At 42.4% G+C, this 14,825-nt stretch overlaps 1 protein-coding gene across 1 annotated transcript; it reads left to right on the top strand.

Annotated features, from left to right (window-relative positions):
• The first annotated feature begins 1,247 nt into the window (after nucleotides 1-1,247).
• ZNF572 (zinc finger protein 572) lies at nucleotides 1,248-7,509 on the top strand. Its single transcript, XM_090283378.1, has 3 exons — nucleotides 1,248-1,381; nucleotides 3,752-3,865; nucleotides 4,610-7,509. Exons 2-3 carry the CDS (start codon nucleotides 3,787-3,789, stop codon nucleotides 5,536-5,538), a joined length of 1,008 nt encoding a protein of 335 aa, XP_090139504.1. The 5' UTR covers nucleotides 1,248-1,381; nucleotides 3,752-3,786; the 3' UTR covers nucleotides 5,539-7,509.
• Nucleotides 7,510-14,825: the final 7,316 nt, after the last annotated feature.

Here is a 14,825-nt window from a genome sequence, read left to right as displayed (position 1 = left end):
GTGGTATTAAAAATGTGGGAGTGGCCCTGGCTGGTGTGGCTCAGTGGACTGAGCACAGGACTGTGAACTGAAAGGTTGCAGGCTCCATTCCCAGTCAGGGCACATGCCTGGGTTTTGGGCCAGGTCTCCAGTTGGGGACTTGTGAGAAGCAACTGATGGAATCTCTTGCACATCGATCTTTCTCTCCTTTTCTTTCTCCCTCCCATCCCCTCTCTGAAATAAATTTTTTTAAAAATTTAAGTGCAGGAGTGAATGAGATTGTCTAGATAGGGAACATTTGGGGATAAGAGGTGAGAGGGTCTAGGTGGCCTAGAGGATCTTCAATAATTAGTGAAGACCAGGCTTGTAAAAGCCTGAGTAGACATGGAGGTGAGTGTGCTATCACCTCAAGAGAGTGTTTCTAGAAGGAGTCCTCAGCAGTGTCAAAACTGAGAAAAGGAATAGAGAACTGAAAAATACCAATCACACTAACAAAGATAGAGGTAATCGGTAATCTTGGTGATTTATTGTTTTTGCTGCAAGAGAAATAGTTAAAAGGTGAATGGTAAGTGATGAAACAGAAACGATGTAAGAAAACTATTAAAGCCGAGGGACTATTCGGGCATGGAGCTAGGAGAATTGAGAGGTTAGTTGATGGAGTAAAGATCCTAAGAAGGTGGGAAAGAAAATGAGTCCCAGTAAAGGGTCATTTTACATGCGAAGGGCCAATCCTCTGCTGTAACAGAAGGGAAGAAAGACAGTGCCAGGGGTGCAGACTTAAGTAGATTTGCCTGCTTGGTATGAAGAGAGTGGCTTCTGTTTTCTCTGAGCAAAAGGGGAGAGATTAACTGTATCTCCGACTGTTAATAATCACGGTGCCTTGTAAACTACTTGTTTTATATGTGGATGGATGCCTTCACGCTCCAACTGTTTCACAGATAGCTAAATGTATTGCATACTCATGTCCACAGCAATGAGAACAGACATGATAGATGCTTAATAAATACTCGATTTATTTGGATTCTAAGGTTGATGATAAATCTGATGACGCCCTGACGTCAAGAAAAGTATAAGCTCTAATCAGGACCCTATTACAAGGCGCCTGACAAATGCAAGTGATGAGAACCACGGAATGGGAATGACAGCCCAAGCAGACGCAACCTGCCAGCACATTCCTTTCTGTCCGGGGCCCTAAGGGTTAAGACCAACGAGAACAGGCTGTCGCTGTTTCCTGCACAGGTTCTGGTGACTCGGCGGAAGCGAGGGCACCTTCCGGTTCCTGGCTTGCGGGTTGAGAGTTTAGGACCCTGAGTTGGGCACTCGGAAGCAGTCGGGGCTCCTTCCTCCGGGACTTCTGGGCCTCCTGGGAGTGCAGGGCGCCTTGTGTGCAGCCCCCTGAACAGTAAGTTCTTTCTCAGGGGAAGGGACAGAGGGCCGCGGGCAGGAGTGGAAACCGCACCGCCCAGGCTGCACTGTACGCCCCGGAGGGGGAGCCCGCTGCCGCGAGAGCCCGGGGCCCAGCCCCTGCCGCCGCTGGGCCACCGTGCCTCCCTCCCCTGCAGAGCCTCTTAAAGGATCTCATCAGCTGGTGACAGTTTGCTCTGCGGGAGCTTCACCTCTCGGGGCACCCGGACCTGTGGTCCTCGCGAACGGTTCTTGATGAGCTAAGCTCCACTAAGTTCATTCAGGCCCCGTCCTGATCCCCCTTGGGGGCTGGCAGTGAGAGCTGGCCTGCTCTATAGAGGGACAGCCTTTAAGTTATTATTATTATTTAAATTGAGAGAGATTTGTTGTCCCACTTATTCATGTATTCATTGGTTGCTTCCTGTCTGTGCTCTGACAGGAGATGGAAACTGCAACCTGGCTTATGGGGAGGTCACTGTAACCAACTGAGCAACCCAGCCAGGGCCCCAAGGACAGCCTTTTAATACCCTTCATGGCCTTTGGTTTGCTGCCCTTTGACATAACCAGTGTGCCCATCGGCGCTTCTGTTACCAAAATCGTTTTTTAGGGACAATGCTGACACGGGTATCTGTTACCCAGTCTCTCACTTCCTTTGTAAGGACTTTGATAGAAATATGTAACTCAGAAACATATTACTCCATTTGAACAACTTTCTTTTCTCTTTTCTTTTCCTATTTAGGTGTCTTTTTTTTCCCCCTGCCACTCAAACATGGGACATTTATAATTAAGACTAGTTTGACCTTTTCTTATAACAAATCCCTAATTGCTGAGGGTGCTTAGGGAATGCCAGCTCAGTTTGGTATAAGATCCAGGGATGTAAATCTGTTCTCTCAAAATCCAGTCAATATAATCTAAAGAAAGGCCCTCTTTGAGGATCATTTGCAGTTTGGGGTTAGGCATAGCTTGCTGCTTCCTGGTCTAGTGTACTGAAATAGCTGAGTGTGAAAGACAGTGTCCAAATAGACTTGGGACTGAATCCTGGTCTACCCCTCTTGGGTTGCATGGCCTTGGCAAAGTTTAAAAATGTCTTTTTTAGCTCATTTGTAAAATACTGGTAATTGTTTATATGCCTAGAGGCATATTGTGAGAATTAAACGAGAAATATGTGTAAATTATTCATTTACTGCCTGGCACAAAATAGATATAATAGGGTCAAATTATAGTACAGTATTCCCTCACTTATCACGGGTATTACGTTCTAGACCCCCCGCGATAGATGAAAATCTGTGAAGTAGGAACCTTACATTTATTTTAGTATTTATATATATATTAAGGCTTTATAAATCCTTCCCACACACTTATAAACCATTCCCAGTCCCTTATTAACCTTTCCCACTCCCTTTTCCACTTTTATAAACACTACTTATGTTCTTAAACATATTCTACACTCTTAAACCTACCTAACTTTAACAACATATGTATACAGTACCACAAAATCCCGCAATATAGCGAAAAATCCGTGATAAATAAATATAATATTTTTTAAAATCCCATGATACAGTGAGGCCACAATAAGTGAACCGTGATATAGAGAGGGACTGCTGTATATCATTTTTGTTTTTCATATTCATGCCTTTGTATATCCTCCTTTCAGAATTTCCATTTTTTCCCAAATTAGGTATTTTTAATATCTTGGCTTGGATGCCAAATTCATATATAACTGCCTTTCAGTGACGGATCACATTTTCTAGTCCCTTAAAGTAGGTCAGGGGTTATATTTCACTGAAGAAGGTAAAGTTGAGGCTGAAGTAGATATTGGGATTATGATAGAGTCAAAAAAGAAGTCCCTTGTTAGATTTCTTTTATATTTAGGGGTTATTGTTTATAATTGTACTAGCCCTGTTTTGTACTAATTTCATGTTACTGGTTATAGAAATCCCAAGTTATACTTTCTAAACAGGTTTGTTTTCCTCTTTAGCTGCTTCTTATACCTGTATATTGATTTCTTAAAGTCTTAGTATTGGTTCCTCGCCCCCCCCAAAAGATTACCTTTGTTTTTTTCAATTAAAGGTTTTAAGATCTGAGTGGACAATTAGTATTGTATTCATTCTATTTTTGAAGCTTGATCCTCAGACCTTAATGTGAAATTTTAATTTTTTAAGTTATTTCTTTGGAAAAAGTAAATTGGGTTAACCCTTAATTCTAAACACTTGTATCTGAGAAAAGATTTTTCTAAAAGGACTTATAAAGACCATATTATTAACCAAACATTCTATACTTATTATTGTTGTATTACAATGGTTGGGAAGGAAGGAGGAGGAATAAATTGTAACAAATGCCTCCAAACATGGCCTGTTTCTTTCTACAGGATTTCTGATTCCTAACCTGGCTGTGATCATTGTGATGGAGCAAGAGAAAAAACCATTGGTCTCAGATTCTAATGGCTTCATGGAGAGGGGGAGTTTGAAAAACTCTTTTACAGGTGAGGGATCAAGATCTGAATATTTTGTAAATCCATTATAAGATGCACTATAGAATGTGTAGAAAGAACAGGGCATTGGAATGAGACAAACTTAATTTCGTGCTCTATAACTCATAAGTTAAGTCTTACAGCCTTAGTTTTCTCTTTATGAAAAAGAAATAAGCAATATCTGTCTCACATATTTTTTAGAGCTAATAAGACATTATACGTTCTTAATATAGGCATACTTCAGAGATATTGCACGTTCAGTTCTAGATCACAATAAAGCAAGTATCTTAATAGAATGAGTCATAATTGTTTTGCTGGTGCAGGTGCTTGCCGTCAATTTGTAAAAAATGCAACATCTGTGAAACACAATAAAGCTAATAAGCACAATAAATGAGGTGTGCCTGTAGTGGCTATCTTGTTATTTCCGTATGTGCTCAGCTATTTTCTAGTGTTCACCTCAGGTGTCCCCTCCACCCCCACCTTTGTTTAAGTCTTCTAAGAGAAAGCTAATTAATTTGTTTTTAATAAATATCTCCCTTGGTAATTGCTGACAACTGTTCAGATACTTGATTAGTGTTGTTACTAAGTACAAAAAATTCACTGCTGATATTAAAGAAGTAAAACTAGCTTTACAAACGTTTTTATATAAAATAATTTACAAGGTTTTACTTGGTTATTTCATCTCTTCCACTGCAATTCAGAATTTCCCTGGCAGAGATTAGGGACTATGTTTAGAATATTTGTTTATTTTTGCAGGAGATGAAAGTAAGAATTTAGAAACTGTTCAACACAACAACGTTAAGGCAGATAAAGAGAGGGCCTCAAAGTGGCCTAAAAATGATGGCCCACAAAATTTTAAGTCTGAGGACACAAAAGAAACACCACTGACATGGTCCCAAGGAAGTGGGATCTGGTGTGACGGTTTCTATGCAAATGATGGCAAGTCAGAGAATTGGGAAAATTCTACAATAAAACAGGAAGACAAACCCAGTGACCCAGGAGAACATGCCAATGCCTCTGTCCGGCAGAATTCATCCTTCAGAGAGAAACGCCATAAATGTTTCGAATGTTTGAAAAGCTTCAATAATAGTTCTCATTTGCGTGCTCACCTGAGGACCCACTCAGGAGAAAAACCTTATAAATGCTCTGAGTGTGGGAAATGCTTCAGTAACAGCTCTCACCTGATCCAGCATCTGAGAACACACACAGGAGAGAAGCCCTACAAGTGTGGGGAATGTGGGAAAAGCTTCAGCAATACCTCCCATCTTATTATCCATGAGAGGACTCACACGGGAGAGAAACCCTATAAATGTCCCGAGTGTGGGAAGAGTTTCAGCAGCAGCTCTCACCTTATTCAGCATTACAGGACACACACTGGGGAAAAACCATATGAATGTCCTGTTTGTGGCAAATGCTTCAGCCACAGTTACGTCCTGATAGAACATCAGAGGACTCACACTGGAGAAAAACCTTATAAATGCTCTGACTGTGGGAAGGGTTTTAGTCAGAGTTCCAGTGTGATTCGCCACGAGCGGACACACACAGGTGAGAAACCCTACAAATGTACTGAGTGTGGAAAAAGCTTTGGTTGTAATTCTACTCTAATAAAGCATCAGAGAATGCATATGGAAGCCTGTCCAGAAAGTATCCAGCCATGCACGATGCCCAATAGAGATATTTATTGAAGATACAAGAAACATTGTACATAGGACAATGATGCCTCAGTCTCCTTCAAAGTCGGCACCGAGAGACCTTACACAGTTCTCCCAATTGCCATCAGCTGCCTGATTGTATTTTTCTGAATCACATTGATGGTCTGAAATCTCTTGCCTTTCAAAGGTGATTTTAGTTTTGGGAAAAGCCAGAAGTCACAGGGCACTAAATCTGGGCTGTAGCAGGGCTGAGTCATGTGAGTGATTTGATGTTTTGACAAAAAACTCTGCACGAGACGTGATGCATGAGTGGGCGCTTTGTTGTGATGAAGCTGCCAATCGCCAGTTGCCTATGCATAGCTGCAGCCCTCTGAATCTTCCGAATAACTTCTGCAGAGGAATGTTCAAGCTTAATGCAAAATTTGATGCAGAGTCATTGCTTTACTTGCTCAGTCATTTTGAATGTGACAGCCACACAGTACACATGCTCACTTAATGGCATCTAATGCCCCCACTGACTAGTACAGTGAAGTCGTCATTGTTCATGCATGCACATTCCAGTCCACTCTCCTTGGCTGCCAGGTTACATTGATGTTGTGCAAACCATTCTTGTTATATTAACAATGGCTGGACTTTTTCCAGACAGACTTCACACAGATGTGAATTTGGAAAGAATTTTGGCCTTAGCTCCCATGTCATCAGGCATCAGAGGACACATACAGGAGAAAAACTACAGATGTTCTGAGTGCCGGAATACCTTTAGTTAAAGAGTTCCACCCTGGTGATTCACCAAAGGATGCACACCAGAGAGAAACCATATAAATGTCCCAGTTGTGGTGAGTGCTTCAGTCAAAGCTTTAACCTTACCAGGCACTAGAGGACCCACAGAGGAGAAAAACCTTACAAATGTACCAGCTGTGAGAAATGCTCAGCAGAAGTGCCTACCTCAGCATCATAAAATTTACACAGAAAAGTCTTTTAAGTCTCCTAAAGTTGAAGATTTTCCTCATGAGTGGACGTTGAAAAACTTCAGGGTAACTTGCCCTCATCTCTTCATTTTCAGTCACAAATTCATCTTCCTCTTAAGTCCCAGAGCCCGATTTTCTTTCTTTCGGACCATTACAATTAAGGTATTCTCTGATCATTATGCTACAGAGTATTTTTGGTTTGTTTGCAAAACATGTAGAAAAAGTCAACTTTTCAGTTTGGAGGATTGGGAAAGACCCACATCATCAGATCATTGAATCTGCCTAGTGAGAGATCCTGTCAAGAATGAAGAAAAAGAAGAAATGTGTTATGATCTAAGGAGAGAGAGGAAAAGCTTCAAAGGAAAACCTAAAGCATAACCCTAAAGCAAAATGACACCTGAGAGCTTCGAGCTGAGATTGCTAATTGAATTGCCTTATTTTCTCTTTACTAACTGGGTGGCAATAAATCATTACTGGTCTCAGGGATTTACCCAGAGAAAAATTCTTTTTCAACAAATAATCTGATTTCCTGGCTCTTAAGGAAGAAAGGATTCTTTAAAAAGAAAAAAATGCATGATCAATTGCTGAACATGAACTTTTGTAGTATTAGAACTGTATTGTCTAATACAGTAGTCACTAGCCACATGTGGCTGTTTAAATTTATATAATTAACATTAAAGGACATTTAAAATCCAGTTCTTTAGTTGCACTAGCCATTTGGATCATCTTTGAAGTTAGCCTCAGAGACCTGGGTGTCCTTTGGGGGCTGTTAGGGAGCAGCTAGGAATGAGTGGCCAGAGAGGAAATAAAGGCAGGGCCTTCGCCATTACAGTCTAACAAAGAACTTAATACAGAATGCTAGGCAAAAGGAAGACATGTCTCATCAATTAACTCAGCAGTCCTGAGCCTGGTTTGATAAGATTGCCAGATGTTCCCGAACATCACAAGCAAAAATAGCACAGAATGGTAGTCCTTGAGACTGTTGGGAAAGGGGGCTTCTGAAACAATTTCACTAACACAAAGAGCCTTTACTAACAGAAAGTCTTTGTAGCTGTACATTAGTCCCAAGATTTAGAAGGGGGAGGAGGAGAAGGTGGAACTTAAAAGCTGACTAAGGTATATAACCCCTAAACCCTAATAGTTGGCATACTTAGATTAGCTAAGTATCCACTTGTAGCCTTGGCTCAAGTGTATAGAACAAACTAACTTACTAACAAACTTGCAACTTTCTTTCCTCTATATGCGGGGCATTTAGACTAGCTGGGTGCCTGCTTGCAGCTTTGTGCTCAAGTGTATTTCAAAAATAAACTTGCTATTTCATTTCCACCATACATGTTTGTCTCTCCCTTGAATTATTCTCTTGCAAGTGAGACAAGAACCAAGGCAGGGGAGAGGGGTGCCTCCTGACTCGGGTCTCTCTCTCCATAACATATTTTGGTGCTGTGACTCTGATCATGACTGATTCCACCCTTTGTCTCCAGCCATCTGGGATGCAGTGAGTACCAGTCTCACCAGCAATGTTTTATTGCCCATTTCACCTTTGGGGTTAAAGGGGACACAACAGCACTATAGAGGAAGGGTATTTAGATATAGTAGGTCTGTGTTCGGGGCAGAATCAAGGATAAGATCTGAGATCGAGTGCTCAGGTCTGCCTGGGCTCCGAAGACTGAAGAGGCATCATTCACCCTCTGGTCTGAGTTCTCAGGTGTTCCTACTAGAGTCAAGGCCTCACGGAATTGTCTGGGGTTAATCTCTAAGATGTGCAGGGACCTCAAAGGAAACTCATCACTGTAACTGGCCCATCTGGGGATATGTTAAATAAGGGTTAGTCACTCAGCACTTTGAGTCCCCTGGCTGTTTTAGGCTGCCAGGGAAGAAACCAAGACACATAGAGAGCTGGAGATAACCAAAGGTGTAATAGCCTTTGGGAGCTCCTTTCATAAACAGGACACTTTGACCTAAGCCATGGCTAGGGAACAATAAGTTTGAATCATGAACCTGTTTGTAAGCCTGCTGCAAGCCTCCTGCCTCTCCCCAGGGGGGGTGGTAGTGTATTTACCAGGTGAATGCCTTGGTCTCTCTCCCTCTTGAGAAATAGCTGTGCCCCTGCTTGGGCATAAACCTTGTTTCCTCTAAATTCCAAGGGTCCCAAGTAGACTTGCAGCCAGAGGAGTGGTGGGCAGGGGAGGCTAGACCAGGGCTTATCCCCGGATCCCATCGCCAGCCCCCACCTTTTTCTCTGACTTCCAGGTGAACAAAGGCAGCCCCACCTTGGCTCACTCCTTTCCTATCCATAATTTTTCTAAGGAGCCAAAGCAGCCGACCTAGGCTCTCACCTTTAACTTCCTCCACCCTATGTTTTTCCTTCGTTTCACTGTCCCCAGAAGGAATAACTCCCCCTTCTCAATGTGCAAAAGAGGAAAAACTGGTACTTTAAAAACGGAAGCAGCTGAAGGTCTCCCAAGCCTGGCATCTCCCCTACCCCTCTTCTCCAGCCTCCTTGTAGCTGTTCAGGTTACGAGATACCAGAACACTTTCGAGCACTGTATCTGCCAAAGGGGAAAAGAATGAATTAAAAAGAAACAAGAGGGACTGTGTATGTTGTAGAAAGTCTGTACAAATTGAAGATTTGTAAAAAGTCTTGAGAGGAAATTATATAAATAAGCTAATACAAAATTTGGTTGGTTCTTTTCAGTATGATAAATGGGGGAAAGTTTTTTTCTATATCTACCTAAAAACAAAGTATTAAATTAAGGTGTGTTAATCAAATGCTTGACTAACTTTCAAAGAAAATTCATGTTTCTTAATCCTAAAAACTGAAGTTTTGTCAGTCTGTATTGGGATTTCATGACTTTTATTATCACCTTCAATAGTCAAATATCATTTCACAATACAACCCTTTGGTCAAATATGTTTGGCAAGGTTTCCAGGATTTAAATTTTAAAAGACTTTTTCTTAACCTAGAGATGGCTTTGGGGTATTTCAAAGGGCCCCTGAAATATTTCAAGGATTTATTCTTTCTTCTTACAAAAGAGAAATCTTAGACTAATCAGGCTGGTTTAATAGACTTAAAATACATGGAAAGCTTTGTCAAAAAATTATATAAAAATCTCCAAAAGTCTGCAAAGTTCTAATATACTTTCATTTATAATTTTAATAGTTATTTTAGAATGCTGTGTCTCGCAGAAGGGACTATGTAAGTTGCAGAAGAACTGCGTATGTTGCAGAGGTTCTGTGTGTATCACAGAGGGTTCTGTGCAAGCTGAAGAAGGATTATGTATGGCAGGGCAACATAAAAGAAGGAGTTGAGCCAGTGAAAAAGGGAGAGAAAGGAAAAAGGAAACAGACAAATAGGAATAAAGTAGGAAACTCCAGGAGGAAAATTGAAATGAGGAAAACTAGAAATAGGAAAGAAAAGGAAAGGCATATAGATAAATGACAAATGACAAATGAAAAAGCCAAGAGCGCCCTTTAATTTTCCAAAGCCAATCATTACTTCCCAGTAGAAACCCCAGGTAAAATGGGCAGTTGGGGACAAAGAAATTAATTTCTCAGCCTGATACACTTTCATTTATAATTTTTAGTGTTATTTCAAAATGTTGGTACAAAAAAGCAAAATCCTTTGTCAATTGTAATCACTGAATTATGACCTAACTTGGAGTAACTTACATTGTTCTCTCCCACTGCTGCATTGTAGATAAAGAGCAGCACAAAGAGGGTCTGCTAGGGCTTATGCTAGTAAAATTAGCTGCTCACCACAGTCAACAGTACACATCAACCAGGGGGAAATACAATCCAAGATCAGGACCCTAACTAGATCTACTGAATTAGGACAAATGAAGGACAAGAGGGGAAGAATATAAATCCTGCCCCTTTTTCAGGGACAATTTACTAAGGCTTTACAAAAAGTATACAAACCACCCTAAATTTGCCAAGGGCCGAGCACTCCAGGGAATACATTCACCTACTAAGCAACTGATAGAAATAGCCATGGTGCTTTTAAAAATCAAGACAGGGCAAACCTAACCCTAACCCAATAGAAACAAAGGGTCACCTGCCAGTTGCAGCTTTAAGCCTTATAACCATCTCAGGACACTCGGTCCCCAGAAACCCAGAGAAGGGAAGGGGTAGCTTCACTGCCACCCATCTCTGCCAGACAGCCTTGCTGCTGTCTTGTGGGCCAGCCTTACTGCTGCCCATCACTTGTGTTTTCCTCTTCTCTGGATACCCCTTGAGAGCAACCTATGGTCCAAATATAAGCTAACTCTTAACCCCAGTACCATCTAGTGGCCATTCCATAGGTACCCCCTTCTACACACTCGCTTTTAGAAAAAGCCTTTTAAAAAGGTGCCCTCAACATCATCATTACTGCCATAGGCTGGGAAGCTACTCCGACAACCCAGATAAGTACACAGATGTATTCCAACACCTTACCTTAGCTTATGAATTAAGCTGGAAGGACACTGTTGTTTGTCTTTGGGCAGACCTTATCAGATCTTGAACTGGAAAAGGTAGAAAGGAAGCCAGAAAATTTCCTAATAACTTACATCTATCTGTTAGCAAATACCCCATTGGAGAGTCAGCAGTTCCACCTGTAGACCCTGAATGGGAGTACAATGACTCCTCCCAAAAATGAGAAATAAATCACTTTCTAATTTGCATTACAGTGGGTCTCAAGCCAGGCTGACACAGGCCATTAACTCTCCCGGGATCCATCTCCGCTGTCAGCCACAGCTGGGATGGGCATTCCACCACATTTTTAGAAACGCTAAGAGAGGTACTTATCAAACACACCAGTCTAAATCTAGAATCATATGAAGGTCAGGTCACATTAAAAGATAAGTTTCTAACCCAATCTGCCTCTAATGTTAGGAGAAAACTCCAGAAACTTATCCAGGAGCCCAGAGTCTCCTTAAATGAAATGTTATCCGCAGCAAATAGTCTTCTACAACTGGGATGAGGAGAGAGAGGCCAGGGCTCAGGAGAAGGAAAAAGGAAGGAGGTTAGGCATGCCCAAATTATAGCTGCCTTTGCGGAACAGCCACATCCCACTAGCCCTTCCAGGGCCACTACCAAAGACATGAAGTGTTTAATATGTCGAAAGATGGGACATTGGGCCAAGGAATGTCCAAACCGTGACAAGCCACCTCAGACGCCAGGCCATAAATGCAAGAAGGCAGGTCACAGGGTGGCACTATGTTCCTAGGACCCCAGGGCCCCCAGGCCTGAGGCTATGACTGCTTTAGCTGCCCACCCCAGTTGGCCCCACCTCAAGAGGTCACCGTTACTGGACTGGAGCCTAGGGTACACATGGATGTGGCAGGTAGGACAGTAATTTTCTTATTAGATACTAGGGCCACCTACCCTGTCCTTACTTCCTTCTCTGGATGCCTCTTCTCACAATCCTGCACCGTCCTAGGTGTAGCAGGAAAGCCTACAATCAGTACTTTCTCTTTACTTTTAAACAGACAAATTCACAGGGACATAAGTAACAACTAAGCTGAGCTGTCCTCCCTCAGGAATTTAGGGACAGCTCTCATTTATTTAGACAAGCATTAGCAGAAGACTTAAGGGACCTGTCACTTGACTAGGGGGTAGCCTAGTAATCCAGTATATAAATAACCTACTTATCTATTTTGGAACTGGGCCGTGAACATATAATACAAACCCTGAATTGTCTTAAACCATTAATCTAGGACAACTACAAAAAGCATTATAGATGTATAGAAACAAACTCAAGGCTACCAACACAAACTAGTTAAACTAGGGGACATAGTCCATTTAGAAGTTTAAAAGGACAGGTCCTATAGTTTTCAACCACAACCCGCATGGCAAGGACCACTCCCTGTCCTTATGGCTTCGCCAACAGCCATGGAGGTCCCTGACATCTCCAGCTGGATACATCACTCTCGAGTCAAATGGTGGAAGAAGGAGCCAATTCCTTCAGGACTTCCAAAACAGCAGACAATACCACCTACTCCTGTGAGCTGGTAGAGGATCTCAAATTACTCTTCAAGAAACAAAAACCTAATACAGTGAAGTAAAATATTAACTAAAACCTTAGTATAATTATCTCTATCACATTCCTGTTTATTGACCTTCTAAGATCCCAGGTCCCCCACCACTACCACCATTAACCAATAATGTTTATTTTTTTTAATTTCTATAACTACTGTGTTCAGGACACTTACAAGGGGAATGGGAGGCAGACATACTAGTAAGCTTTCCCAATATCATTACTAACGGAAATCATCTTGCAGATTACCATAAACAGCCGAGTACACTATTCCCATCTCAGTTTCAACCTACAAATTTTAGTGCTCTAACCACCTGAGCTACCCAGACAGGGCTTATTTTCATATTTTTAAAATGAAGTTTGTTTTGGGGGGTCATATTGTGAGAAACGCTCCCAATAAAAACCGGGACACAGGACTTGAGCAGCAAAGCGAGGAGTTTATTCACAAGTCTGCAGAGTCGGGCGCACCCTCAGCCAGGAGCATGTGTGCATAAAGTAGACAAAGCTGGTTTTATAGTAAAGTGCCCCACCCTAAAGTGAAATTCATTAGCTTCCCCACCCTAAAGTGAAATTGATTAGCTCCCCCCCACTAAAGTGAAAGTGATTAGCTCCCCCTCTCCTCTCCTTCTCCCCCGTTTCTCCATTACTGGTTACTCCGGAGTTACAATCTAACGCGATCATCTAAATGCCCCTATTGAGATTTGTAAATATGCTAATACTGTCAAGTCCCTTCTCAGAGATCCTCTAATTACATTTGTCCTTTGTTACTAATGACTTTCTGCTGGTTTGGGAGTCACTATGTCCTTGTTTCTTACAATATTATGCCCAGGAAAGTGTTTTGACACATAATTATTTTACTAGCAGATAAAACATAATATTTGGGGTGAAAAATTGTAACCGTAATTTAACATTTCAATGAAACTACATTTTCTCCAGGCTGCTAGCCAGCCCTCTATTTTCTTAAGAGTGTATATATAAAACCCTGTGTTTTTACCCCTTATCTAGCCTTTTTTACAGCTTAGAGAAGTAGTCTGCTCTGGGGGAGAAATGACTGCTCGTCCCCAGCTGTGAAAACCCACAGGTGTCTGTAGTAAATCTAAATTCCCCTTTGAAGAGAGAACACCGAGACAAAGAGAGTAAGTCCCCTCCCCTTCCTGTGCTCCTCTTCCCAGGAGAAGCAGCACTTCGCATCCCCCTCCCCCCAATCTCTTTGTTCTGCTTTCCCTCTACATCTTTATAAAAAACCTTCCCCTGCATTGAAATTCTGAGATGGGCTTTTGAGGACAAGAAAAGTCCCCCATCTCTCAGATTGCCAGCAATCGGAATAAACTTCTTTCCTTCACGTCAGCACCTGTCCCGTGAGTGAGGCTTTTATGGCCACAGGCAACCTGGACTGGGTACAGCTGTTACAGAACCCCCGGGCTGCTCCAATTGAAAACAAACCCACGGGCTCTTTAGTCAGGGGCCCGATTGCCGTCGCCAAAACCACAACTCTCAATACCGGAGTTTAGGGAAAAGAAAAAGAATTGTTTATTTAACAGTTATATAGATTTAGTTATTTGCGGATTTCTGTTAAGTCTTATATTCTTTAAACACCCATAAACACATATCCTTGCCTCCCCCACTACCAGACCTGGGCAGTCTTAGGAAGGTCAGAAACCGTTTCCCTACTTCCTAGGCACAGTTCAGCTTTACCAGTAGCTGCCAATCACTCAGTTCTGATTGGGGAGGTCCTTTCTGTGCTGTGGTGCCCTCCAGCTCTCAGTGCAGAACCACCTGGATTCTCAGCGTCCTTGCAAACTGCCTTCTTCCTGTAAACCGCATGGATCTCCTCTCCTTCTTAAAACCGCATGGCGAGAGCCTCTTAAAGCAGCCTGGAGTCCCCTTCTCTAAGCCACATGGAGGGAGCACATGAGAGCCAGAGAGAGCTAAAATGGCCGCAGCTGCTTATATATCCCTGACTGCTACCACTGACGCAGCGGGTGTTGCAAACAGTTCTGACCATTCACAGAACCCCACGCAGACTCTGTGTGCCTTTTCCATACCGTCCCCTGGTTCAAGACCCCTCCCATCTACCTGAGGCCTTGGAAGCACCCGAGCAATTTTGCATAAGAAAGACACCAGCCATCAGCCTCAGGCGTGTGGAGGCATTCTGAAAGCTGCTTCCTTCTCCCCATCCCCCAGCGGCAAACTCTGGGGATTTTTGGACTCCCCTGTTTCTGTAACACAGGTTATTTAGCAGTTTCAATGGGATGACTGGTGCCAAACTTCCTTAGACTCAGCAAAGTGTCTGGTACACGATGGCAATGAACTTTAGATTTTGTGGAGATAGTGCA

The sequence above is a fragment of the Furipterus horrens genome, unplaced genomic scaffold, assembly GCF_987537825.1.
Source record: "Furipterus horrens unplaced genomic scaffold, mFurHor1.1.pri manual_scaffold_7, whole genome shotgun sequence".
In the NCBI taxonomy this organism is placed as follows: Eukaryota; Metazoa; Chordata; class Mammalia; order Chiroptera; family Furipteridae; genus Furipterus; species Furipterus horrens.
The sequence above is the reverse complement of the archived record's forward strand: the minus strand, read 5'-3'. Positions and strand labels throughout refer to the sequence as shown.

Coding starts and splice junctions, on each gene's coding strand:
- ZNF572 (XM_090283378.1), top strand. CDS start 3,787: ATGGAGCAAGAGAAAAAACCATTGGTCTCAGATTCTAATGGCTTCATG. Junction 3,866..4,609: donor TTTGAAAAACTCTTTTACAG/GTGAGGGATCAA, acceptor TTATTTTTGCAG/GAGATGAAAGTAAGAATTTA.